Source organism: Prionailurus viverrinus, chromosome C2 (genome assembly GCF_022837055.1).
Source record: "Prionailurus viverrinus isolate Anna chromosome C2, UM_Priviv_1.0, whole genome shotgun sequence".
NCBI lineage: Eukaryota > Metazoa > Chordata > Mammalia > Carnivora > Felidae > Prionailurus > Prionailurus viverrinus.
This window is the reverse complement of record NC_062569.1, coordinates 90,239,247-90,264,498: the sequence shown is the minus strand read 5'-3', so window position 1 is coordinate 90,264,498 and position 25,252 is coordinate 90,239,247. Positions and strand designations below refer to the sequence as shown.

The 25,252-nt window shown below is 46.6% G+C and overlaps 1 protein-coding gene across 6 annotated transcripts in view; it reads right to left on the bottom strand.

Moving 5' to 3' along the window:
* MYLK (myosin light chain kinase) overlaps positions 1–25,252 on the bottom strand; it is a 229,635-nt gene that overhangs the window by 189,127 nt on the left and 15,256 nt on the right. For 3 of the 6 annotated variants that reach the window (XM_047874664.1, XM_047874660.1, XM_047874661.1), the window contains exons 1-2: positions 14,739–14,874; positions 8,904–9,071 (exon numbers count right to left, since the gene is read on the bottom strand). The exons of 1 other annotated variant lie outside the window; for it this stretch is intronic. In XM_047874664.1, coding sequence (XP_047730620.1) covers positions 8,904–9,071; positions 14,739–14,768 — 198 coding nt within the window. In that variant the 5' untranslated portion in view covers positions 14,769–14,874. Of the gene's footprint in view, positions 1–8,903; positions 9,072–14,738; positions 14,875–25,252 lie in introns of those variants that run through there. 2 more of the 6 variants (XM_047874662.1, XM_047874663.1) reach the window with 1 other exon arrangement.

Here is a 25,252-nt window from a genome sequence, read left to right as displayed (position 1 = left end):
GCAGAATTTAATTTGGACTCCTATTCTGGATGAGATGGAGAAGAGAAGAAAGAGTATTTTTTTTAATGTTTATTTATTTTGAGAGAGAGCGAGAGAGCGAGTGGGGGAGGGACAGAGAGAGGGAAACAGAGAATCCCAAGCAGGCTCCACATTGTCGTCAGGGCAGAGTCTGACACAGCAGGGCTCAAACCCACGAACTGTGAGATCCTGACCTGAGCTGAAACCAAGAGTCTGACACTTAACTGGCTGAGCCACCCAGGTGCCCCAAGAAAGGGCATTCTTGATAGAGGAACGGCCTGAGGAAAGGAAAGGAGCAGGGACGCAGGGGTGTGGGTGAACAGTGAGGGGTCTAGAAGGGCCAGACAGGGACTGGGATGGGATAAGGGGAGATAAGACCCTATAAGAAACATAAGACAAAATCCCTATGAACTTGAGTTGGCAAGAAGTCTAGAGTCTTAGGCCCCACCAACTTGGTTCTTGGGGGAACCAAACATTTACTGAGCACCTATCATGTACCAGGCACTGTGTTACTCCTGCGGCACAAAGATGAATAAGAAACAGTCACTGAGTTCAAAAAACCAGATGAGACATGTGACAGGGATGGCATCATATAGTATGAGAAATGCCATATTTAGACCCAAAAGTACTGCCTCCATAACTTACTGACATCACCGTAACAAGTTTTATAATTGCTCTGAGGTCCCGGTTCTTCCTCTATAAAAAAAAAAAAAATGGGGCTGACATTTTACATGCCCCACAGGGTATCAACAAATGCTACCTCCCTTCCTTTCACACTCTGCCCCATTCCTAACCCCAGATTGACAGGGAAGATAAAATATTTTCCTTATTTATCCTTTCTCCATAAAAGTGAAAGCAGAACGAAGTCCCCGTTATGTGTGCTGTGGGCTGGGTGAGCAGGGCTAGGGCTGGCTATGTTAGGAGGAGGAAGGGAGGAGAGCAGGACAGTGCTGGAGACCTAGGAGCTGGTGGCAAAGGCCTTTAAGGCAGTGCTGAAGAGCTGTACACAAGGCTCAGGGACACGCAGCAGGGGGTGCACGGTCAGACCTGCACTGTGGAAGGACAAACTGGAAGCCCAGGGGTCAGAAAGTGGGAAACAGGTTTCCAAGCCACTGAAAACTTTGCCTTAATCTCCTCTCAATTCCTACAGTACGGGCAATTTGTTGAACTATTTCAAGCCTCTAATTATACACTGTCATATCCTACTGTTATATATACACACATTTGTCTCCAGAACTACATCAAGATTCCTAAGCACAGAAAGCACAGAACAAAGCAGGTACTTCCCTCAAATTTCTCAAAGTGGTTAAGCACTTCTGAGTTAGAACTGAACTACAATCCAGCAATGATTCTATCAGGTATTTACCCAAAGGATACAAAGATACAGATTTGCATGAGAACATGCACCCCGATGTCTATAGCAGCACTATCAACAATAGCCAAACTATGGAGAGAGCCCAAATGTCCATGGACTGATGAATGGATAAAGAAGATGTAGTGTGTGTGTGTGTGTGTGTGTGTGTGTGTGTGTACACATACACAATAGAATATTACTCAGCCATCAAAAAGAATGAAGTCTTGGGGTTCCTGGGTGGTTCAGTCAGTTAAGCATCTGACTTTGGCTCAGGTCATGATCTCACAGTTCGTGAGTTCGAGCCCCGCATCCGGCTCTGTTCTGATAACTCAGAGCCTGGAGCCTGCTTCGGTTTCTGTGTCTCCCTCTCTCTCTGCCCCTCCCCTGCTCACACTCTCTCTCTCTTTTGAAAATAAACAAACATTAAAAAAAAAAAAAAAAGACTGAAACCTTGCCATTTGCAGTGATGTGGATGGAACTAGAAGGTATTATGCCCAGTGAAATAAGTCAATCAGAGAAAGACAAATACTACACGATTTCACTCACATGTGGAAATGTGGAATTTAAAAACAAAGCAGTTGAACATATAGGAAGGGGGGGGGGAGAAAAGAGAGGGAAACAAACCACAAGAGACTCTTAACCATAAAAAGAGAAGAAACAGGATTGATGGAGGGATGTGGGTGGGGGATGGGCTAGATGGGTGATGGGTATAAGGAGGGCACTTGGTGTTGTATGTAAGTGATAAATCACTGAATTACACTCCCGAAACCAATACTGCACTGTATGTTAACTAAAATTTAAATTAAAAAAAAGGGGGGTGCCTGGGTGGCTCAGCCAATTGAGCATCCAACTTCGGCTCAGGTCATGATCTCACGGCTTGTGAGTTCTAGCCCCGTGTCGGGCTCTGTGCTGACAGCTCGGAGCCTGGAGCCTGCTTCAGATTCTGTGTCTCCCTCTCTCTCTGCCCCTCCCCCACTCATTCTCTCTCTCTCTCTCTCTCTCTCTCTCTCTCAAAAATAAACATTCAAAAAAAATTAATAAAAAAAAAAAACCCAAAAGAAGTAAACTGGGAAGAAGTTTATGTGGGCTGGATACTACCATTGCTAAAGTGGAAAACTGAGGAATTATTCATGCTTTTGTGGGTCAGGTCTTCTCCGTTCCCTTCCTCCACCCTCCATGACTTAAATATAAACATGCCTTGATGAGGCCAGGCTGGCTCTTCATTTGGAAGCCCACTTCAGTAAACACAGAGACCCTCAGTTTGGATGAAAGCCTCACTTGGGCCGGACTTCTCAAGAGGCACTGAAGTATCAGCTCATTTGATTCACGGCACAGCCAGGGCTTATCACCATGTTTGCTTTTTCTGGTAAGAATGAATTCCAGGGCGAAGGGGAAGAAATCTCCAGTAATTTCAGTATATTTCTCCACCAGCTTGCTCCTTTCATATGTGACTCTGTGCTGGGGGAAGCAGTCCATTGGCACTTCAGCTGCCTGTATGGGCAACAGGACAGCTGGAAGGGTTTCCGTCAGCCCCTGGCACTGGTGGGGCCCTGGCTATCTGCCCGAGGAGGCCCCCGCGCCTGGGGTCCCGGAGAGGTTCACCACCAGCAGCACAGTCCGGGATACTACTGTTCTCACCCTCGCGGCAGCCTGTGCTGTGGGGGTCCCCCATGCACGTGGGCGGACAACAGAGCCCCACATCTGAGTTTCGTCTACGGACTTGTTCCCCCAAGCAAGCAGCTTCCCCTTGACCACCCCATTCAGGCCCAGCAGGCGTTCTCACGGGAAGAGGCCTACACAGGCATTGGAGTGGGGTCAGGGTCATTGGGTAGAGAACCCTGGGTGCCTGGGTGCTCAGAACACGGGGGATGGTGTGGCTCCAGTGGGCACATCCCTGGGGCAGACAGATGCCCTGCTGTGAGGTGAGGGTATAGCCAGATGAAGGAGCCAGGGTTTCTAGAATGTGGGCTCACTGCCTGGATCTAAAGGTAGTACTGAAGAGATAGGGATCCAAAGCTTTACAAGTTTCCGAAAATATAGTCTCCAGTTGACAGAGCCAAGAAAATTTTTTAAAAGGTAGTCAGGTTTGGCCTACTCAGTAGACCCTGATTGAATAGTGGTTTTCTAGAATGATATTATAGAAAATGTCATTAACAGTTAAATGATATTAACTTACCTCCTAAATCCATATGACTGACTTCCTCTCATAGATCCTAGACCCTGTCAGTTCAGGCCAAAGGCTACAGTCAGGAAGGAATGAATTCTTCTAGAATGCTGTTAACTGCAGGGACACCTTCAACTCAGAATAAGGTACTCTCATCACTACTGGTCGATTTGGTAAGGATCTAAAGAGGTTTTTTATCCCTTTTTTTTTTTTAATTTTTTTTTTCAACATTTTTATTTATTTTTCGGACAGAAAGAGACAGAGCATGAACGGGGGAGGGGCAGAGAGAGAGGGAGACACAGAATCGGAAACAGGCTCCAGGCTCTGAGCCATCAGCCCAGAGCCTGACGCGGGGCTCGAACTCCCGGACCGGGAGATCGTGACCTGGCTGAAGTCGGACGCTCAACCGACTGCGCCACCCAGGCGCCCCTTTTATCCCTTTTTTATTGCAATATAATTGACCTACAATATTAGGTTAGTTTCAGGTATATAACCCAATGGTTGGATATAAGTATATATTGTGAAATGATCACCACAGTAAATCTAGTTAACATCCATCATGACACACGGTTATAATTTTTTTTTCTTGTGATGAGAACTTTTAAGATTACTCTCTTAGCAACTTTTAAATATACAATACAGTACTGTTAACTATGGTCACCATGCTGTATGTGACATCTCCATGACTTATTTATTTTATAACTGTAACTTTGTACATTTCTGCCTTTACCCATTTTGCCCACACCCCACCCCCACCTCTGCCAACCACCAATCTGTTCTCTGTATCTATGAGTTTGGGTTTTTTTTTTCTTTTTTTTAGATTCCACATGTAAGAGAGATCATACACTATTTGTCTTTCTCTGATCTGAAGGAGTTTTTTAGTTCTTCTCTGTGCTATGTCTTCTTCCTTATTTATTCCCATCAGTTAAAGACAGAGTATCTCCACATGCATCATTGGGTGTTTATCAGTTAGGAATATGTTTCTGTAAAATTTCTTGTGTGAATAACCACAGTCAAAGATCCTATCTAATAAAGTGTTTAAGCCTTGGGACTTTTTGTCTCTTAGTTGCTGGTCATTATGCTCCCCCACCGCTGTATCCCCATCCTATGCCCAACCCAACCAATCCTCAGTGTTCTGATTTGTTGCCTCATGGTTTCAATATGGCTGCTGAGCATCAGGCATCATACTTGCATTCAAGACAGGAGGCAGAGAAGAGGTGGAACATGAGAGCACCAGTGATTTTTTTTTTAATCAGAAAAGCAAACTAATAATGATAATAATAATAATAGGCGCCTGGGTGACTCAGTTGGTTAAGTATCTGATTCTTGATTTTTGGCTCAGGTCACGATCTCATGGTCATGAAATCAAGCCCCACTTTGGGTTCTGCACTGGGCATGGAGCCTGCTTGGGATTCTCTCTCCCTCTTCCTCTGCCCCTCTCCTGCTCTGGTGTGGACATATGCACAAAATAATAATAATAATAATAATAATAATAATAATAATAAAATGAACCTGTTTAAAAAAAAAAAGAATGAAAAGCAAGAGCTTTCCCAGAAGTTTCCTAGCCAACTTCAGCCAGACTGTGTCACTGAGCCACCTCTAGCTGCAAAGGAAGCCTCTACAGTGGCTTCTAGAGTAGAAAAGATCAAGGGCAAAGGGAATTGGTAATGGGTCAGCCATAAAGAGCAAAAGCCCTAATGGATGGGAGGTACTGAGACCTACAGAGCTGAACATCTCATAGTTTGGAGCTTCTCGAAAGATACAAGCCCCAGGAGCACCTATGGTCCTACCTTCATGTCAACCAAATCTTCTTAATAGAAAGAGGGGCTTTATTGGAGGAAAGCATTCATTAAATCCTTGGCCTAAATATAGGTATAACAAGGAAGTGAGGGCAGGGTAGCAACAAATTTCTCTCTTTCAGGAATACGACCAAAAAGTACAAGTTTGAACCAACTTCTAATTACCAGCTTCAGAAGGCAGCAGGAAGCAAACCTTTATAACTTTCTCACATCCTGGTGTCCACGGTGTTTCCCTGAAGTGATGGGAGGGTCCTTGTGCCCTGAGCTGAAGAAGCTGGGACATCCTGGCACTTTCCATGCCAGGCTTTAGGACTCGAGCTGGTGGTGGCAACTTTAAAGAGGGGAGTGGATGGAGCTCTTAGGGACTGCCACTACGAGAGGGAGGGGGGTTCATGCCTGCTGCGATGGGCACCAGCCTGGACCTGAGAAGAAGCTTAATTTTAAAAAGTCATTCACTCATAAGAGATTCTGCCAGAGCCCAGGTACTGAAGAGCAGAGATTCCCGAGGTGGCTGTGACAGACACCAGGACCGGTTTGTGCAGAATAGGCATCTAGAACAGGATGCACCCTAGCTCCTGGAGGGAGAGGTCCGCTGCAGGCAGGGTCTAGTGGCTGCAGCAGTGAAGAGTAACATGCCCTGGAGGCAGAGAACCACTGACCACACTCAGTGGGTAACCCTGCTCAGTCTTTTATAACTAGCAACTCCTGCTCAAAGCCCAACATCACTCCAGGCCCACACCACCTTACCTCTTCCTTCTCTGAGGGCATCAGGTCAGTAACACTCCCTATTCCCATCTCTGCTAGCAAAACAACCAGCATCCTCATTCTGTAATCTTTTGAGGTGGTTCTTCCTTGATGCAAAACATCCCTCTGTGCCCTTTGCTATGGAGATTACACACACTTGCAGCATGTTAGTTTCAGAGTGCTTTCTATGACAGCCTCTCCCTCTGCCTTTCCATATGCAAGCTCTCAGATGGAGCCAGACACTCCATCTAAGATCTCTCTGGAATTGTCTTCCTTCTGTGTCCACTATCCATCACATGCCTGCAAGGTGTTGTTCTGTGTTAATTCCAGGCAGGTTGGAAGGGGTAAAGTAGCTGTGCAGGCTGACTTTTAAGGAATACATTCATTTTGACATATAATCCACATGTAATATAGAAAGTCAACTTTCGGGGTGCCTGGGTGGCTCAGTCGGTTAAGTGTTTGGCTCCGGCTCAGGTTATGATCTCACAGTTTGTGGGTTCAAGCCCTGCATCAGGCTTTCTGCTGACAGCCTGGAGCCTGCTTCAGATTCTGTGTCTCCCTCTCTCTCCGCCCCTCCCCTGCTCACACGCATTCTCTTTCTCTCTCTCAAAAATAAACATAAAAAAATTTTTTTAATAAAAAGAAAGTCAAGTTTCATCAACATTAGCAAAATAAAAATTTCAAATAGAGAATGCTATACTACAAGAATACTGTAGGTCTACAATGTGAATGCATTAAATCCACTGAATTGTTTACTTTATGATGGTTAAATTTATGATGCATGAATTTCACCTCATTTAAAAAAATACTACTGTATTCCTACACTTGTTAACTTTATGAAGTGGTTTTACCATTTTCTTCCCCAACTCATTTTCTTCACACTCCTGTAGGCTAGTTGTTTCTTCTCAGATAGGGAAACCTGTCTGGTCCACAGAATGTATGAAAGCCACCTGGAAAGCCACCAGGTCCACAGAATGTATAAAGCCAACCGAAGGATGACCAAGAAACAGAGAACTCAGTGTGCCGATTCCTGGGTCAGCACTCATTCCACGAAGGTTCCAAATCAAGTAACTCAAGGGCCCGGTTCCTTCATGGCTTCCAAAGGCAGCAAAGGAAGCAGAAGCACCACCACGTATAAAGGAAGCTAAGTCCTCTCTTCCTCTCCATGTCTGCCTGAATTTGAGGAGGAGTTCATCTCTCAGAGGCAGTTGGGCAGGAGTGTAGGTATTGGAGGTGAGATCAGTTTGCTAAGCTATTTTTCAAGTTCATTTTTTATATTTTGTTTTTTAAGTATAAAGTCAGTGTTTTAGAACACATTCACAAAGTGGAACAGCCACCATCATGATCTAATTCCAGAACACCTCCATCATCTCCAACAGAAACCCTCTACCTATTAGCAGTCCTTCCCCACTCCCCCCTGACCCCCAGCGACCACAGATCTATGATAGGTTTGCCTATTCTGAACATCTCATACCCACGAGGACATTCACCATGTGATCTTTTTTTGTGCCTGGCTTGTCTCACTTAGCATAATCTTCTCAATGTGCATCCACATTGCAGCTTGTATCAGTATATCCCTCCTTTTCATGGCTTTAAGCCATTTCTAAATCCCCAGGGATTCTTCTGTTGTTTCTTTCCTGCCAGCTGTGGGGATGCAGGGCCCGCAGTCAGGGCAACAGAAAAGATCTCTCATTCCAGCAGGGGCCCAGAAAGAAGAAACAGAACCCTCAGCACCATCACCAACATTCCCCCACGATCTTCTTCAGGGGGAAGGTCAGATTCACTGGCAAACAGTCTTAACCACAGGGCCCATGCAAAGTGTCCATCCCAGGGCACCCTGCACACTCTCCAGATGGTGAGGGCCATCCTGCACAAAGCCAGACCTAGTGCTTAAACAAAGGCAAGGTCCGGTGTCATCTGGGACGGTGATGCACTTGACCCCATCCTTCCCACAAGCATATAGGAGCCTGCTCTTAAATTGTAGATTTATAACGCAACCTATGAATTTCTCATCACCTCAGCTGTCTTTTGCTCAATCAAAGCCTTCTAGCCTCTAAAGTGTTTCCTGGAGTAGATTCCCCACGTTTAATCCCAGGACAAATATTACTTGCAAACATTCCTGACTTGCACATGCATCTCCATGTCAGGTGGATTTGACGTCCTGGAGGCCTGAGCCAGCAGCGCACCACAGGTCCCTTCACTCGGGCATAATAACCTCAGGACTCTCACAGCTACTCTTCAATGTCCTCATCTTCTTCTTCTCCTTTCTAGTACAAGGTGGGCAAGGAATTATCACGCCCATTTGCAGAAGAAATGGAGGCCCAGTAAGAGCAAGAGACCAATATTAATTAGCACAAGGGGACCAAACTGATAAGGGGTCTTATCTTCCACCCCACTATTCTGGATGTGCCAAGACGACACATGAGAGGGCTAGTTAATGAAATACTCCTTTGAAGAAGAAAGTGAAAGAAAAGCTACAGTCGGTTCTCAGTTGTCCAGATTTGAGGACACATATTTAAACCTAAGCTGTATGGTTCCTGCCACCAGCCCATGTCATCTTCTATAATTAGGCAGCACATAATGTAATGACCTACATTAACAGCAAAACATCTCAGTGCCACTTCCCACCCTCGAGCTGTCCGACACAGACCAAAGTCAATCATAAACAAAAGAAGTCGGTCAAACTGAAATACATTCACTTTATGTGTGGGTCCAAAGAAAACCAGGCCTTCCGCCAGATCCAGTCTGCTGAGGAAAGGGCTCGAGAAGCAGTGATGACCTTGCCCATCTCTTCTCCAGCCTCCCCTCCAGCCATGCTTCTTACCCTCCCTTCAAACTTGGCGGTGGCTCCTTCTCTGATGCAGAGGTTCCGAGGGGGCACAATGAAAGCAGGGGCCTCGGTCAGGGGCATGGAACCGACTCTCGAGTGATCCACACTGATGGAGGTTTTGGAAACCTGTGTTGAGGCAGCCAGCTTCACATCCCCCATGGTCTGCAAACAGGAAGGAAGACCAGGTCAGATGAGACAAAGTATAGGCCCTCATCCCTATGCGTGGCGAGCATTCCCAGTGTGCTGGTGGGGCCCCTGTGTCGTGGGTTCTGTAGGGAACAGGCACCCCGTTACGTCAGGGTCTGTTAGAGCTCCTCTCTGGGAATGAGAAGCTCTGTGTGCTCCACACGCAAGGCTGCCAGGGTAAGTCCCAGCCTGGCCCAGACACCAGCACCAGGACTACATGCTGGCCTCCTCAGAACCCAATGGAGAACTTCTAGGAAAGGGGCAGGTAGGATAAGAATGGAAAGACCAGCTGATCTCAGCATTTCTACAACTGACATCTAAAATCAGTAGTTAATAGTCATTGGCCCTTCAGATCAACAAGTACATCAGGCACTCGTGGCAGAAAGTAAAAGCTGCTTTTGTGTGAACTATGAGAGTTCACAGGCTAAAGAAAAACAGGATCCATATTCCCAGAAAGGAAAGAGTTGGGGTTAAAAGAGCAAGAATCCCGGCCGAGGTGAAGTGAAGTGAAAGTGAACAGATGAATGGAGAGAAGGAAGCACATCTAGGGAGGACATCCCACATCTAGGGACTAGATTGTGGAAAGCCTCGAAGGTCACAGAACATTAGAGAAGGGAACACTCTAAGATTATTCAGGCAAATTCTTCTGTTTATAACTGAGCCCAGAGAGGGTAAGTCACTAGCCCAAAGAGACAAAGCAAAATGATGGCATCACTGGCAAGAATACCTCAGGCTCCCGGCTCCTGGCACAGGACCCAGGTGGGACAGGACAGGATGCAGATGGGGACTGGCATGTTAGCAGGAACAAACGGACTTCCTTAGTGGAATTGGTAACAGGTGTGAATCTCAGATCTTGGTGGGAAGCAACAGAAAGAGACTCAGGGGTTCTCATAAGTAGAGAAGGGATTTGTGGGAAAGATGGGGGAGGAGGAGTTCCCCAAATGCACAGAAAAGACTGTGAGAACAAGCAGCAGCTGAGAAGAAGCTGGGCGGTCAGACCCCAGTCAAAGTCACTGGATACCCACGGGCACCAGGTGGAATAATGTCTTAAGTATCCCTGCTCAAGGTTCCAAGTCCAGGTGGGAGCCTCACCAGGCTGGAACAACTCAAGGTTGGGGACCACGTCTTACTTGCCATGGAACAGTGGTATCTGGGACATGTCATTAGTTGGTGTAAGTTTAACAACATCTAACAATAAAATAGGCATGTGTCTTCTGAAGCTCAAGTTAAAGTAACAAAGACTTAGGTTTGTTTGTGACAGGGCACATCCCCTGCTTGACAAACCTAGCTTTCTCTTTTGCTGAAAAGGTATTAACTTTGCAAACAAAATCCTTTCACAGGTTCACGGCAGTAGATAACAGTAGAAGCAAAACTTAAGTAGCACTATCTATCAGGAACTATGCTAAGCACTTTTAAATAACAACTCATTTGCTCCTCACAACACTATGAGGCAGATAATCTTATCATCCCCATTTTATAGATTAGCAACTGAGGCACAATGAGATTAAGAAATTTGCCCAAGGTCATGGCGTTTAGTAGGGGCCAGAACTGGCATTTCAACCCAGGAGTCTGGTGCCAGGGCTCCTACTCTTAACCACTGGCTCTCTTGCCTCCTGTAAGCAGTCAGTTGGCTGGTGGAAAGAGGGTCTGAGGTTGGGGTAACAAGTGAAAAAGCAGACAGCCGTTAGCATATCACATATAAAATTAAGATTTTTCTGCATGTCAAACAAATGTCCAGCAACTGATAAATGGATAAAGAAGGTGTAGTTTATATATACAATGGAATATTACTCAGCAATGAAAAACAATGAAATCTTGCCGTTTGCAACAACATGGATGGAACTATAGTGTAGTATGCTAAGCGAAACAGAGAAAGACAGATATATGATTTCACTCATATGTGGAATTTGAGAACCTCAACAGACGAACATAGGGGAAGGGAAGGAAAAATAAGATTAAAAAAAGAGAGGGAGACAAACCATAAGAGATTCTTAAGTACAGAGAATAAACTGAGGGTTGCTGGAGGGAAAGTTGGTGGGAGGATGGGTTAAATGGGTGACAGGCATTAAGGAGGGCACTTTTCAGGATGAGCACTGGGTGTCATACATAAGAGATGAATCACTGGGTTCTACTCCTGAAGGCAAGACTATACTGTACGTTAACTGACTTGAATTTAAATTAAAAACAAACAAACAAAAAACATACCATCAACAACATTAGAAGATGGATGATAGTCTGGGAACAAGTGTTTGCAACAAAAACAAAGGACTGGAATACTTTACATCTGAGAAGAAAACAGCCCAGCAGATAAACGGGCAGAGGCTATGATGTGGGTGGCTCACTGAAGATACCGAATGACCACTGAACAAATGGATACTGCCTGGTCTCAGTAAGAATGCAAGAGCGCAAATTAAGAACAACCTATCTTCTTTTTCAAAAACTGACCAAACAGGCATTTAAAAAACAAGATAACATGAAGTGCCGGGAAGACTGTGGTAAGGTGTTTCACTCACACCCTCCTGGGGGGAATGTAAATTGGTGTGATCTCTCCAGAAAGCAATTTGGCACAGAGATTCTGGAAAAAAAAAAAAAAAGTCTATCTCTCCTCCCAGAAAGCCTCCATTTAGAAAATGTATTATTAGGCAAGAATCAGAGATGCAGCACAAAATTTATATCTAAGGAGGCTAAGCACATTATTTATAGCAGAAGAAATAGAAAAATTATCCTGTGGAGTAGAAATAGAAAGAAAGACCCAGTTAAATATTCAACAGTGGGAACTGGTTAAACACAGTGGAATATCAGGGGGTTATGCGAGTGTATATTTACAAGGAAGATAACGATAGGAATTGAATGATATAGGAATTTTAAACTCAAAATAAGTTTTACTATGGAAAATTTCAAACATACACAAAAGTTGAAAGAATGAGAAAACGAGCACCTCAAATACCCATCATGTAGATTCAACAAAGAACATTTTGCCATATTTATATCATCGTGTTTGTATATGTTCACACAACAATTTCAAAGTAGTTGTGATATTTTAATGGCAAAAGTCAGGATATATTCATTCAGTCAAGTAAAATATATCTCTTGAACACCAACCATGTGCCAAGTGAGGTGCTTGGGATACAGCAATGAACAATGACAGGTGCGTGGCAAGTGTGGTGACACGGTGGTAGGGAAGGAATGGGGTTCTTAAGTCCTGCACAGCTACCTAGGACCATCCCCTAGAGGGGACACTGCTCGCTGTGCCCTCCTCTGATACCACCGAGGAGGGGACAGATACACTCTGTTGCCAGCACGGGGAGGTGGTAGGGGAGGGCATAGGTTTCATGAGGATCAGACCCTGCCACAAATCCAGGGGCACTGTCACTTTCCAGCTGTGAACTGTAAGGTACTTCAAGTCTCTCGGCCTCAGTTTCCTTTTCTGTAAAATGGCTGTGATAACATCAGCCTCAGAGTGTCACAGGGAGGATGGGATTTGAGTGAGAGCACATATAAAACACACAGAACAGCATGAAAGGGGTTCAATCAGTGGTAGCTGATCAACATTGCCATCATCCAGGTCCCAAAGGGAAACCACTCTCCCAACCCTGCAGGACACCAACCCTCTCCACTGAGAACAGCAAGGAGCCCAGGCCAGCCCGGTGACCTTCAGGGCAAAGGTGTCTGAGCAGGATTACTGTGACCAGTAGTAGGAAGTAGACGGCAGCACTCTGTGAGGAGGCAGGGAAGGAGGGCTCCAGGACCACCGCAGCCTCCCTCAGCAGCGTCACGTCTGTTCCAGCACTGCCACAGAATGGGCAGTCCCCATGATCTTACAAGGCAGTTCTGACTATGCTCCTTTCACAAAGGAGGAGGCAAGCTCAGAAAGCCAATAAAGCTTGTCCAAGATCATAGAGCTAAGAGGTAGAAACCAAACCCAAGTCTGACCTCAGTCATACCCTGCAGGCCTCCTAGAGGGCCCCATGACCCAGACGAGATGTTTCCTACTGTCCCCAGTAAAGGGAGATGTAGTAGCAGAAGCTTAGGAACCACACAGAGGACAGGGGACAGGGAATGTGCCTCCCCTTCTGCTCTTAGGTCTGGCTTTGGAAGACACAAGACTGCCCCCCTTATGCTTTCTGGGCAGCTGGAAACGAAGAGTGGTGACATCAGGCTCAGGACCCTCTCTACAAACTGTCCTGAACCAAGATCTTCTGAGATCCCTCTAAATCTCCTGAAGGCCCTGGATGCTATCATCACTGGGAAAGTGCTTGGCTCCAAGAGCACAGAGGATAAAAGTCATCTATATGTAGGGGAGGTCTGGCTTCATGGTTAGAAAAGGAACAGGCAAGTCAATATAGCCAGGAGACATCCAGTCCCCCATAAGGTGGTGGTAGGGGGTGGGGTGGTTACTTAACTATTAGGCGAGCAGGACCAGAGTCCAGTCCCAGGCTGGCCAGACACACCAAACAGCTTCGCTCAGCCCATCACCCCACCCACTGCCATCAGCAGCATAAACAGAATCTGTCTACATTGAGAAGTAATGGTTACTGACATATTTGGAATGTTCTATCAAAAAATAATCATAAATCAAGGGTGCCTGGCAGGCTCAGTCAGTGGAGCATGAAACTCTTGATTTCGGGGTTGTGAGTTCAAGCTGTGAGTTGGGTATAGAGATTACTTAAAAAAAAACCTTTAAAATGATAATAATAATCATAATCATAATAATAAATCAAACCATACCATTCTTATTCCCTCCTAATCTCTCTTGCAGCCTGATGACCACGTTCCAGTTGAGAATACCAGAGGAGCTGGCTAACTCTGCAATAATTTCTCTACTGGCACGCAGTGCTCAATTGCTGGAAACACACCCCAGCTCAGAGATTCGTTCAATACCAGTTAAATGCAGATCAAAGGACAGAGAATTAAGAAGAGAAAAAAATGGAGGAGGGGGGTCAAAGAGAGCTAGAACAGCCCCCTGCCCCCCAATGCTCGGGCCAAAGCTCACCTCCAAATAAGGTTTTTACAAGTAACATAATTAATCATCCAAAGCAGCACTAAGTTAACTTGACTTTAATTTGATCAAAAGCACTCTAAATTGTCTCTTGAACCCAGAAAAGAACATTTTCAACTATGGCCCAAAGAGAGTGAACTCTGAGGCAAAAAGACTCCGAAGAAAAGTTTACAAATTAGGGACCAAGTGATACAGCAGAACAAGTTTAGAGAAACCAGCTGTCCTCTTCTCTACCCAAAGTACATACATTTTAAATGACTGTGGTCTCTAGGCACCTGAGCTAGCAGCAAGGCATCCTGGAAATACCATACCTTCCCTATAGGGCCAGGCTCCCAGCAGGCTGTGCACTGGAAGCCTGGCAGCCGGCCGTGAACCCGCCCTCCAGTCCTGGCACGCAGTGGAGGCAGCAAACCACCCAGGTGCAAGGGCCCCAGGCAACGACAGCTTTCCTCCCCCCCCCCCCCGCCCCCCCCAAACCTTAATCTTCTCTCTGCTGTGCACTCAAATCCTGACCAATTCCCTAATCGCTTCTAATACCGGAGTGAGCTTCTCCTTGGCTGCAGGCTGTGCCAGGTGGACTTGCTGTGACCCACAGAAGCAAGCGGTGGGGCAGGGCCATACACCAGAGAACTGACATGCCTTACCGTGGCCTCTTCCCCAGGCAGCTCTCCCATGCGTCGGGCCGCATGGGCAGCCACGCTTTACCAGTGGACTGCAGAGATTCCTGTCCAAGGTCCGTCTGAGAAGGAAGACGGTGACGGAGAACCAGGGACGCTATGGAGCCCAGGGCTAGACTGAAAAGCTAAGGGGCGTGTGCCTGACTCTGCTCGCAGATGTTGCAACTTGCCTTCCGCTGGGGCAGCCAACTCCGCTCAGTCAGGGAGATCTGTTGTTCTAATCCACCCAGCTGGGGTGACCTTTGAAACCTCTGGCCGCCAGCTGTAGAGGCTCTCAGTGGAGTCCCAGGGAGTTCAGGAGAGGAAGCTCACAGGTTTTTACTCATTCAGAGCTGCCGATTCCAATCTCAGTGTGGAGGGAAGGGGGGAGGCTGTCAAGCAGAGAGCTGAGCCCTCGGAGGGGCGATCCACAACCTGCCTGGACTGTCCAGATCCACAACCTGCCTGGACTGTCATTCACCCCTTGGCACATCTGGCATGGGATTAGCACACAGGACTCGTGGGACATGTGCCTCCTGAGACCAGTTCTTTACTCCTTAAGCTAGAGAAGCCCTGAATACGGTCCCTCTAGTGAGAGGCAAGCCCAGGGAACAGATGGATGGGGAACCCCGTGCTGCAATTATCTTAAGGAATCTGGGCTGAGATGTGAGCCAGACTCCAAGGGTTCAAGTCGTGCACAGGACCTAGCAGGGTGCATCCTGACCCCTGTGGAGCTGCAGGACCGGTCCTTGGTGCATGCCTCTAATACATGGTAGCAAGGTGATGCCGCGCCCAGTCCTTCTCCTCCAGGGGAGAGGATTTCCATAGTTCCAAAGGGATCTCTCATCCTATGCAACTCATGCCATGGGACAAACTGCAGATGTCTCAATCAGTAATGACATGACTTTAAGCTTTTCCATTGGGCCCTGTCCGATCCTTGAGTAACTGGGATTCCTGTAACACTTAGGTGACCCCTTACCCTCTAGCTCAGCAGTTCTCAAACTCTTTGGTCTCAGAGCCCCTTTATGCTCCTAAAACTTAGTGAGGTTCCCAAAGAGCTTTTGTTTATGAGTTATTGTTGGCAATGTTTACAGCATTCAAAATCAAAACTAATAAATACTAATTCATTCAAAACATCAAAAAAAGCCCATTATATGTTAACATAAATAACACTTTTAAAAGAAATAATATATTGGGGCGCCTGGGTGGTTCAGTCAGTTGGGCATCCGACTTCAGCTCAGGTCATGATCTCATGGTTGGTGAGTTCGAACCCCACATCAGGCTCTGTGCTGACAGCTCAGAGCCTGGAGCCTACTTCAGATTGTGTCTGCCTCTCTCTCTGCCCCTCCCCTGCTCATGCTCTGTCTCTCTCTCCTTCAAAAATAAATAAACATTAAAAAAATTTTTTAATAAAAATAAATTATTTTCCAAAATAAAAGTTTAGTAAGAAGAATTGTTCATTTTTGCAAATTTCTTTAATGTCTGGCTAACAGAAGACAGCACTAGATTTTCATATCTGCTTCCACATCCAGCCTTCTATGATATCACAGTATTTGAAGCTGCTGGAAAACTCCACTTGAGAGAGAAAGAGGGTGAAAAAGGCAAATGCCATCTTATTACAAAGATGACTTGGACCTCTGGGCCCCTGAAGGAGTCTTGGGGATCCCAAAGATCCCCCGCAGGCACACTTTGAGAACTGTTGCTTTAACCCAGCCCCTTGTTCTGCCCATCACCATGTGCTCTCATGTCTACCCTCCTAAAAATGCACAACTGGAAAGGGAAAAGTGGTTTTACAGGAATAGTAGAGTGTGGCTTTGAAGAATGGGTGGGAAGATAGTGAAACAATATCTAATTTGATTCTACCTTTTCTTCCAAAGACAATGGTTGAACAAATGTGCCCCAAAGAGATTTGAAGTAGAGACAGATACTGATGAAGAGAACACCCTTAAGTCAATTAAGTCCTTGGCCAAGACTGAATATAAATAAACCCCAGACCTCTGGAAGACATGGCAAATATCTTAATACTTTATGGCTAATAAAGGAAGAAATAAATCCAAAACACAATGCTGTTCACCACTGAGGAACAGAGTGAATCTGGTTCTAAGTCTTAGATGGAGGTCTCTGGTGGTGGCAACAAGAATGGAAACTCGTTTTGAACTGGACAGAACCAAGGACAATGGTATGGACAAAAACATGGGAGGCGTGTCCATCAGTCCTGTGGGTTACACTAAGCAAGTAGGAACAGCTGACATGCTAGCTGTTAAATACAGCCCTGAAAAGTCAGCAAAATGGACCAGAGCTCGAGAGGAAACTTAAAAGAACAACTGTTAAATTCCAGTACTGAGGCTCGAAAGCAAAATCAAAACAACTGCCCAAGTGCAAAAGGGCTGATTGGAAACACTGGACACAGATCTCTGGCCCCATGATTAGGCCGGGCCCCATATTAGCATTAGCAGCATGCATCAAATCCCTTATGTCCTCTTTGTCCCACAGACCATAGTTGACAGTCACGTAGTTGTGCATGTATAGGACTAACATCTGTCTCCCCCACTAGAACACAAACTCCACCAGGTCACAGGCCCCCTGTGATTCACTAACTACCACGTCCCCAGTGCCTGCAATATTAATGAGCACATGATACATTCTCAATAAATACCTGTGGAATATATGAATGAATAGAAATTCGAGCTAAAAAAGAATTTAAAAAATCTCCTCCAAGCTATGACACCACTTAACTTTATTGCATGGAATCTCGAGAACATTAGAGAGAGGATGTAGGAAAAGAAATGGGTGAGCAGATCACAACAATAAAAAAAAAAAAAATCTACCCTCTGGAGCCCACAGGTACTTGGTTCCAGACACATGGGTGCTAATCTGGCTTTAAACCAGGCATGTAACTTGTGTATCTTTCCTACTCTGCTTCTCAGTCTTCCAGTGTGTGAAACAGGCATGATGATGTCCTGCCTTGGATAGACCTTCTGAGTTTCCTGCTGGGGTTTCCTGCCGGCATTTCCAGGCGACTTGGATCCAGGTCCTCAGCTTCCCAAGTGAGATTACTCAAAGCCAGCCCACTGTGTCCCCCATGGTGGAGTTCTTCCCTGAGCCACCAGGCAGTCTGTCCCCTCCCTTGGGCTTCCTGGGTCTTTCCTCTTGAAAAGCACATTAAAGGAGGGCTGGGTGTCCACAGGCAGATGAGCTGCCCACGTCAGCCTGGCCACATCAGCAGAGCAGCAGACCATGGCGGGAGGAGGATGTCGGCTCAGCAACACTACTCTGAGTGCCCACATCTTTGGCAGAAAGTTATTTTTAAATCTTCTTAAAAGGGGACACACACACACACGCACACACACACACGCACACACACAGATCAAATCAAATAAACACACCCAACCACATACACAGTGTGAACGAGCGAGGCCTGGTCTCCTGGAGCTGTTCTCTTCCTGTTGGGATTCTTGCTTAATTTGGGATTTAATGAGAACAGGCTGAGAGAAACTTTTTGCAATAGAAGTCACATGCAAAACAAAAAATATATCAAAGCCAGAACCAGAGACCCTGATCATAACTAAATTAGCAAAAGACACATTTCTGTCACAATCTAGCAACAATCCCAATGTGTGTTCATTCCATTATCAGGTATTATTGCTACAAAAGTAAGTCTGGGGTCACAAGTGTGTTGATCCAACCACCCCCTTCTCAAACACCATGCCTCCTCCCTCCATTCTGTTAAGCCATACCAATTGTGCCCAGTTTCCTAAAGAGATGAGAGTTGTGATGCTCACAACTGTGATGCTGTAGAGGCAGCCCTATCACCCTAAGACCACGGGAGCCCAGAGAATCACCTCAGGGAACAGGCACAGGCTTCTGTCCCTAGGACGCCCCACAGAGGAAAACAGAGCGCTCTACAGTCAGATGTTGCATTCACCTCCACTAAACTGTGTGGCCTCGAGGCAAGCGAAAACCTCTGAAAGTCTTAGTTTACTTATCTGTAAAACAGGGCTCCTACTAAGACCCCATTCTCTGCAGGGCTGCCGTGGGGATTGGCAGTGTGTTTGAAAAGCAGCCCCAGCCCCGTCTCTGGCAGAGAAGAAGTGCTCAATCCATGGCAGCTGCTGTGGTTAACATCATTGTTGTTTAAGATTTCTTTCAGAAGCTCGGAGGATAGAAGCAGCCTCGGCCATGGAAGGGGCCACAGGAGAAACCAGGAGGCATCACTGGAGGGTAAAACGGCACCAAAGAGGCAGTCAGCAACTCTGGTTCTCACTGTAGCTGCACCTTAACCAGCATCTTAAGAAAGTCACTTCCCTTCTCTCCCTGTGGTCCTCTCTCTGTGTGGCCTGATGGGCCTCTCTGGACACTTCCTGCCCTAGTGCACCTGTGTCTTCTGGACTGCTGCCAGCCCTCCACGGGGCACCTGGACAGGTGGGAAAAGGTACAGCAGAGGGAGCCAAGCCCGGAGCCGGAACATGATGCAGGACACCAGGAGAGGAAGAAAGAAGCTTCTGTTCCCAGCCCACCACACAGGGCCTCACAGGCTGGATAGCTGAATCAGGCAGGCACACCAGTCATCAAGGCACACCTATGAGACATCAGCACTGCCATGAGGACAGAGACTGGGCCAGTGCTAAGAATGGGCACTCTATGGTTATTCCAGCTCTGCTGGCCTGTGGCCAGCTCCCAAGTTGAGCCTCTGGTTTTATGAGGTCTGTCCAGAAAGAAACTGAGGTTGAAAAAGCTGGGAGGAAACCCCAGGTGGGGAGGAGAGGAGAAAAAGAGAGAACCAATAATAGCTACTATTTAGTGAGCACTTACTATGTGTCAAGAGTACTACTGGAGTGCTTAAGATGACTTACCTCATTTAGTCCCTTAGAGTGGCATATATTAACAGCAAAATCAATGGGGCAGAGTATTTTCATTCACTTATAAAGTAAGTGAAACATATTACTTTTCTTTCTATTGTTTCATTCTTCTCTCACCCTCCTGCCCCAGTTCAGCCAACGTTTAGTAACTTAGTGTCAGAGGGATGAAGGAAGAATTAGAAAGGAGAGGGGGAGGGAGTAAAGGAGAGGTCACCACTCTGCGCCATGAGTGTGCCCCCCGCCTCCTCTCCTGATCTTCAGAGAAGCCCAGAAAAGCTCTGAAAAAGAAGGCCCAGGAAGGAAGTGAGTCTCATGATGTTGCTGACCGCTCCTTGCCCTAGAGGGGGCTCTGAACAGCTGATGGAGCTCCAGACTGGCATGCCCCACCCCTTCTTTCTGAGTCAGCCTAAAGCACATGTTACCTCTCTGCTTTCTGCAGGGAGCTGCGGTGTGACAGAGATCTGAAGCGACAGGCCTAGAGGACGCTGTGCTGGGAGGGCCTGTAGATTCTAAGAACACAGATATACATGAGGGTGAGCATAGCCTGCCCAGGCCTGGCTGCTGAACGCAGTCCCTGCTCCTCTCCTCATGGTTTAGGGGAGCTGCCAGCATCCCCAGGCCTGTTTCTCCTGGGAAAATAGCTCTGTGGTTGGACTAACGTCAGGCTGATTTGAGGACAGACCGATCTGAGGAGACAGAATGAGGAGGGCCACTTTGTGGGAGCCCCGCCTTTTGGTGCGAGAGCCTCAGGCATTGGGCTAGAACAGTGTATTCCAAGGACAAGGGCAGCAGCAGGAAGCCCCACCAGCAGGAGGGGCTGCGGAGATGTGGCATGCTGATAAGAACCAGGGCAGGGTTTGAAGCTCATCTCTAGCCACAAGCTGTCCACAGCCCCTGCTGGACCTCCTGGGGCCCAGGGCAGTGCATCTGGTTCTAGCATGTGCGTGCTTCATGCAAGCTTTCCTTACTTAGAGGCCTGGGGACACTTCTCTTGCAAATCCTCTCCCTTGTGACACAGCATAGGAAAATGAGGCACGAGCCAACCTGATGCGTCAGCTCCCATGGGCCCCAACGCTAAATTTGAGTGTACAGCTGTTTTCCAATTACTCCCACCAACACAACGTGTCTCCTCTGGCTGAAGCCAAAGGCCTGGCAAACTGTTAGGGATTTCTAGTGTTCCTGCCACCCTTGACTAGCATGGAGACCAGAGGGCAGGTGCGAGGGAAGCAGAATGAGGAGGGAGCCAAGGCTGGGTGTCTCCAACACGCCAGAGGAGGGAGTGTGCTAATTCCAGTGGGGTTTTCCCCGTACAGTTTTTAGGCCCGCTGCCTCAGCTAGACAGAAAGGACCAATTCCCACACTGAATCAAAAACACAGCTGCCATAACCACCAGTCCTAAGACACGGGTAACAACAGATGGGCAGTTTAAGAGCAAGCTAGGTAGTGACAGCCAGCCAATGGCTCCAGTGAGGGGTCTCATCGCAGGTCATCACAGGACCTGTAGTCAGACAAAAATGCCCGGACCTGAACCTGCCTCTGCCACTTAGTAGCTAAATGACCTTGGGCAATTTACTTAATCTCTCTAAACCTCAATTTCTCTGTCTGTAAACCTGTTTTGTAGGGCTCTAAAGAGATTAGAAGTGACTTCAAGTATCTAACACGGAGTATATACTTGGAATACCCAATACTTTGTAACTATAATATGCAAAGTACTTCTAACAATGCCTCACACACAGCAATCCCTCCCTCAAATATAAATATTTCATAATTATCAAATAACTGATAATTATTTATCAATTGATGAAACTATTATTATGAAGAATAAGAGATCACATTTCATTTAGATGTTCTAATTTATTTTAAATATTGCTGCAAATATTGCCCTCTTGCAAAGAGTAGATTACTAATGTACATTTGAATATTGATTTATTTTTATCAGTTGTCATCGGCTAGGCAATATGCATTGCTCTCATCTTCCCAAATTCTGGCCTACTGTAAGCACTCTGGAATATGGCTGGATCACAGAACACGAGGGCTGGAAGAGGACCTAAATCATCTAGTCCAACCACCTTTTCCCCTTATTTTACAGATGAAGTAACTGGGTCCCAGAGTGAACCAATGTATCTTCAAAGACAGGTACGGGGATCTCTGAGGTTTGTATGGCACAGAGAACAGTCCAGGGCTATCTGGGCAGGTGAGCCCTGCAGTACAGAGCTAAACTAGAAGTGGGTAGATGATAATGCATGTCTAAGAGCAAGGAAACTCATCTGAAAAAGGGATGTTTTTGAGTTACAAAGGATGATTTCAATCAAGAGAAGTTTAGAGAGTCACAATCTTTAAACTCATTAAGACAAGGTTGTGGAGGGCCTAGAAGATAGCAATGCTGTTTGTTAATGCTGCCAAAAGGGTTTTTATTTGAAATTAACATTAGGGGCGCCTGTGTGGCTCAGTTGGTTAAACATCCGACTCCTGATTTCGGCTCAGGTCAGGTCTCATGGTTCATGAGATCAAGCCCCGCACTGGGCTCCACGCTGACAGCCAGGAGCCTGCTTGGGATTTTCTCTCTCTCTCTCTCTCTCTGCCCCTCCCCTGCTCAAGCATGCATGTACTCTCTCACTCTCAAAAATAAATAAATTTACACAAATTAACATTATGCTATTGATAACTTACAAAATGATTTCCCAATCCAGAACGTCGCAATATACTGAAATATATTATAACCCCATTTATTGATGGGAAATCTGAGGCTCTAAGACAGAGCGACTTGCCTGAGGTCATAACAAAACAGAGGTGGAATCCAATCCTTCTTAACGCCAAATCCTAGCTCTATTTGGTAACGTGCTCAGGAAGAATTCATCTAGATATGTTAAATCTTATTATTATAATAAATACCTTGCCCAACAGGACATTTCCAGTGTAACAACTTTTGTGATATTCTCTTAGATTCATTGGAATGCTATCTGATGGGTACAAATTTGACTAATGCAGTCAATCCCTTGCCCAGGGAAAGCCCCTATACTTGTCCTAAACAAATAGGTGACTTCATTTCAATCCCTCATGCCTGAGAGAGTCCATGCACATCTGTCTTCCACACCCCTGCCCAGATGCTCTCTCTTCCCATTCACAGGCCAGAAATCTGTGTTCTCCCCCAAAGCCTGCTGCTCTTTTCCAGGCTCGCCTCCACTCTCCTCCCATTGGCTGGGCACAACCCCAGACCTTGGCCTTGGATGCTACATCAGCACTGCCAGGAGGATGCTTTGGCAGTGTGGCAAGCCTTATGTTTCCACATGCAGTTCACCCCTTGCCCTCACCCACCCTTCCATGATTTGAGGGCCCATGCCCTGGACAGCTTCCAGCTGGAGATGAGAAACAATGGCTTAGTGTTTCCTGCAACTTACCTGGGGTGGTGGAGGGCTGCCAACCCAAACCGGCCAGGTTTATCAGCCCACGGGCCAAAAGTCAGGCTCAGACACAGCCCTGCTCCTCCAGCCTTCTTCGTCTTTCACTTCCAGAGGCTACATCTTCTCCCTCCCTTCTGCTGCTTCCACCCCTACCTCACACTGCCCCGTCCCACTAGGGGCAGGGGCATAGGGGAGCCTGCCCATCTGAGGTTCCTTCAGGATTCCTAGGTACCACTTACCCCAGGAACATGGGATGCCGGAGCTGGGAGGGATCTTGGAAATGATACAATCCCACCTCCATCCCCACGGGCGTATCGCTCTGTGCCCTCTGGGGATACTCGAGGCCATCTCATCCCAGAACATCAACTATACTCAAAGATGTGGGGGAAGCATTTTTATATTAAAACAATAAAAGCAATAATGCATTCACCTTATTGTATAAAATGACAATGGTAAGTAGATTTACAAATAAATCTAGGACTTCAAAGAAATGTGATGCTTTCCATAAGCTTCTTCAGACTACGCCCCAAGCCCCTGTCGCTGAGCACATGCTCTTTCTCCACTTCCCTTGGGGACGGCAAAGTCAGAGAAGCATGGGTCCAGTCCAACACTACTGTTTCACAGAAAGGAAACCTCAGGTCCGGACAAATGAAGTGATGCACACTATCTACTGTTACAAACAAAAATAACCTATTTAATTGAATGCATCCTGGGGGCCAGCTACCATAGTGAGGGTTTTACCTAGTTAACTTCCATTTTCAAAGCAACTCGGTAAGATGGATATTATTTTCATTTTGAAGAGAAGACTCAGGAGTTGAGCAATACATCCAAGGTCACAGACCTAACAATAACAGCTACTTCTATCAGTTGGCTTTGAACCCAGGTCTCTGGCACCAAGGTTCAGACCCTTGGTAACAGTGTCACACAGTGTTTAAAGATGCCATGGGGAGGACCTGGGAGGTAGCTGGAGTCCAAGGTCCTGGTGTCTTGTCCTGGTTCTGCCACTAGATTGCACACAGTCCCAGACACAGGGGGACATTTGGTCACCTTCTCAGTTTATAGTTAAGAAAACCAAAATCCGGAGAGAAGGGCTGGCATAAGGCTAGAGCCACCAAATTTCAGGGACAGGACCTGCTAACAGTGGCTCCTGGAAAAGTGTCCTAACCTCTCTGGGGTTAGAAGACCTCTAACATTTCTCCTGGATGTGTATTATCTGTATATACAGATGAACATAATTTATAATATGATGTGCACACCTTGTCTGCCTCTTGTGAGCCAAGCACCTGTGGGGCCCTCACATACTTTGGTCTGCGGACAGCAGCTCAGACAAGCTACCCTTAACTATTCCTCAGGGACCTGGATGAGCGTGTTAAGGGAACTTGTGTGACAGTAGCCAGTCACTTCTGGTTCTGAAGTGATGAGCTAGTCTGCTAGTAATTAGGTAAGTCTTGGGCACCAGGAAGCAGAACGTATATACAGTAGCCAAAAGCCATAGCCACAAGCATGCACACCCCTCTCAGCAAGGAAATTCCAGAAGTTCATTCATTCCTGTGGTTCACATCTATAAGAATCTTCTTCCAGATCCCAACTTCTTAGGCCCCGGATGTTTGTCTTACAAAGCCTGTTCCATGGCTGGACAAAGACACGCTGACACAATCAACTCCCTCTTGACTACTTAGAACATTTATGTTATCAGGGCCACATGTTGATCATCCGGGCCAACCAAGCCAGGTTCATCAAGTTTATGCTCCCAACAGAGAAGAACCCCCACTTAAGGGTTAAAATGCACACAGCCTGTCCACATACACACCGCTGTGTGTTTCTGAGCACCTACAATGACCACCACAAGCATAAATAAGATGAGAGGTTCAACACAGCGTGTTAGACGCTACATCCTCCCAATATGGTGACATAAACACTGCGGGAAGAGTGAGAACACACGCCTTCCTTCTGACTCACTGCCAGTGGCCTCCATTTGCTCCCATGATCTCCCTCCCTCACACCCTGGCTGTCCTCCCCACCCCTGTCCTGCCTTTCCTTCCCCATCGAGGTGGAGAGTTCTGGGTGAAAAGTTCAATCTGTAGTCTGAGCAACACAGGTGGATGGGGCATCCTTGGGTCTGGCACTGGTGTTTGCCAGGCCTGGGCCTCTCTGAACCCCAATCTCAGGTTTGCACTGGCAGTGTGTCAGCAGGAACATAGCAAAATGTAACTGACCTTCCGGAGAGAGGAACCTCTGCTCA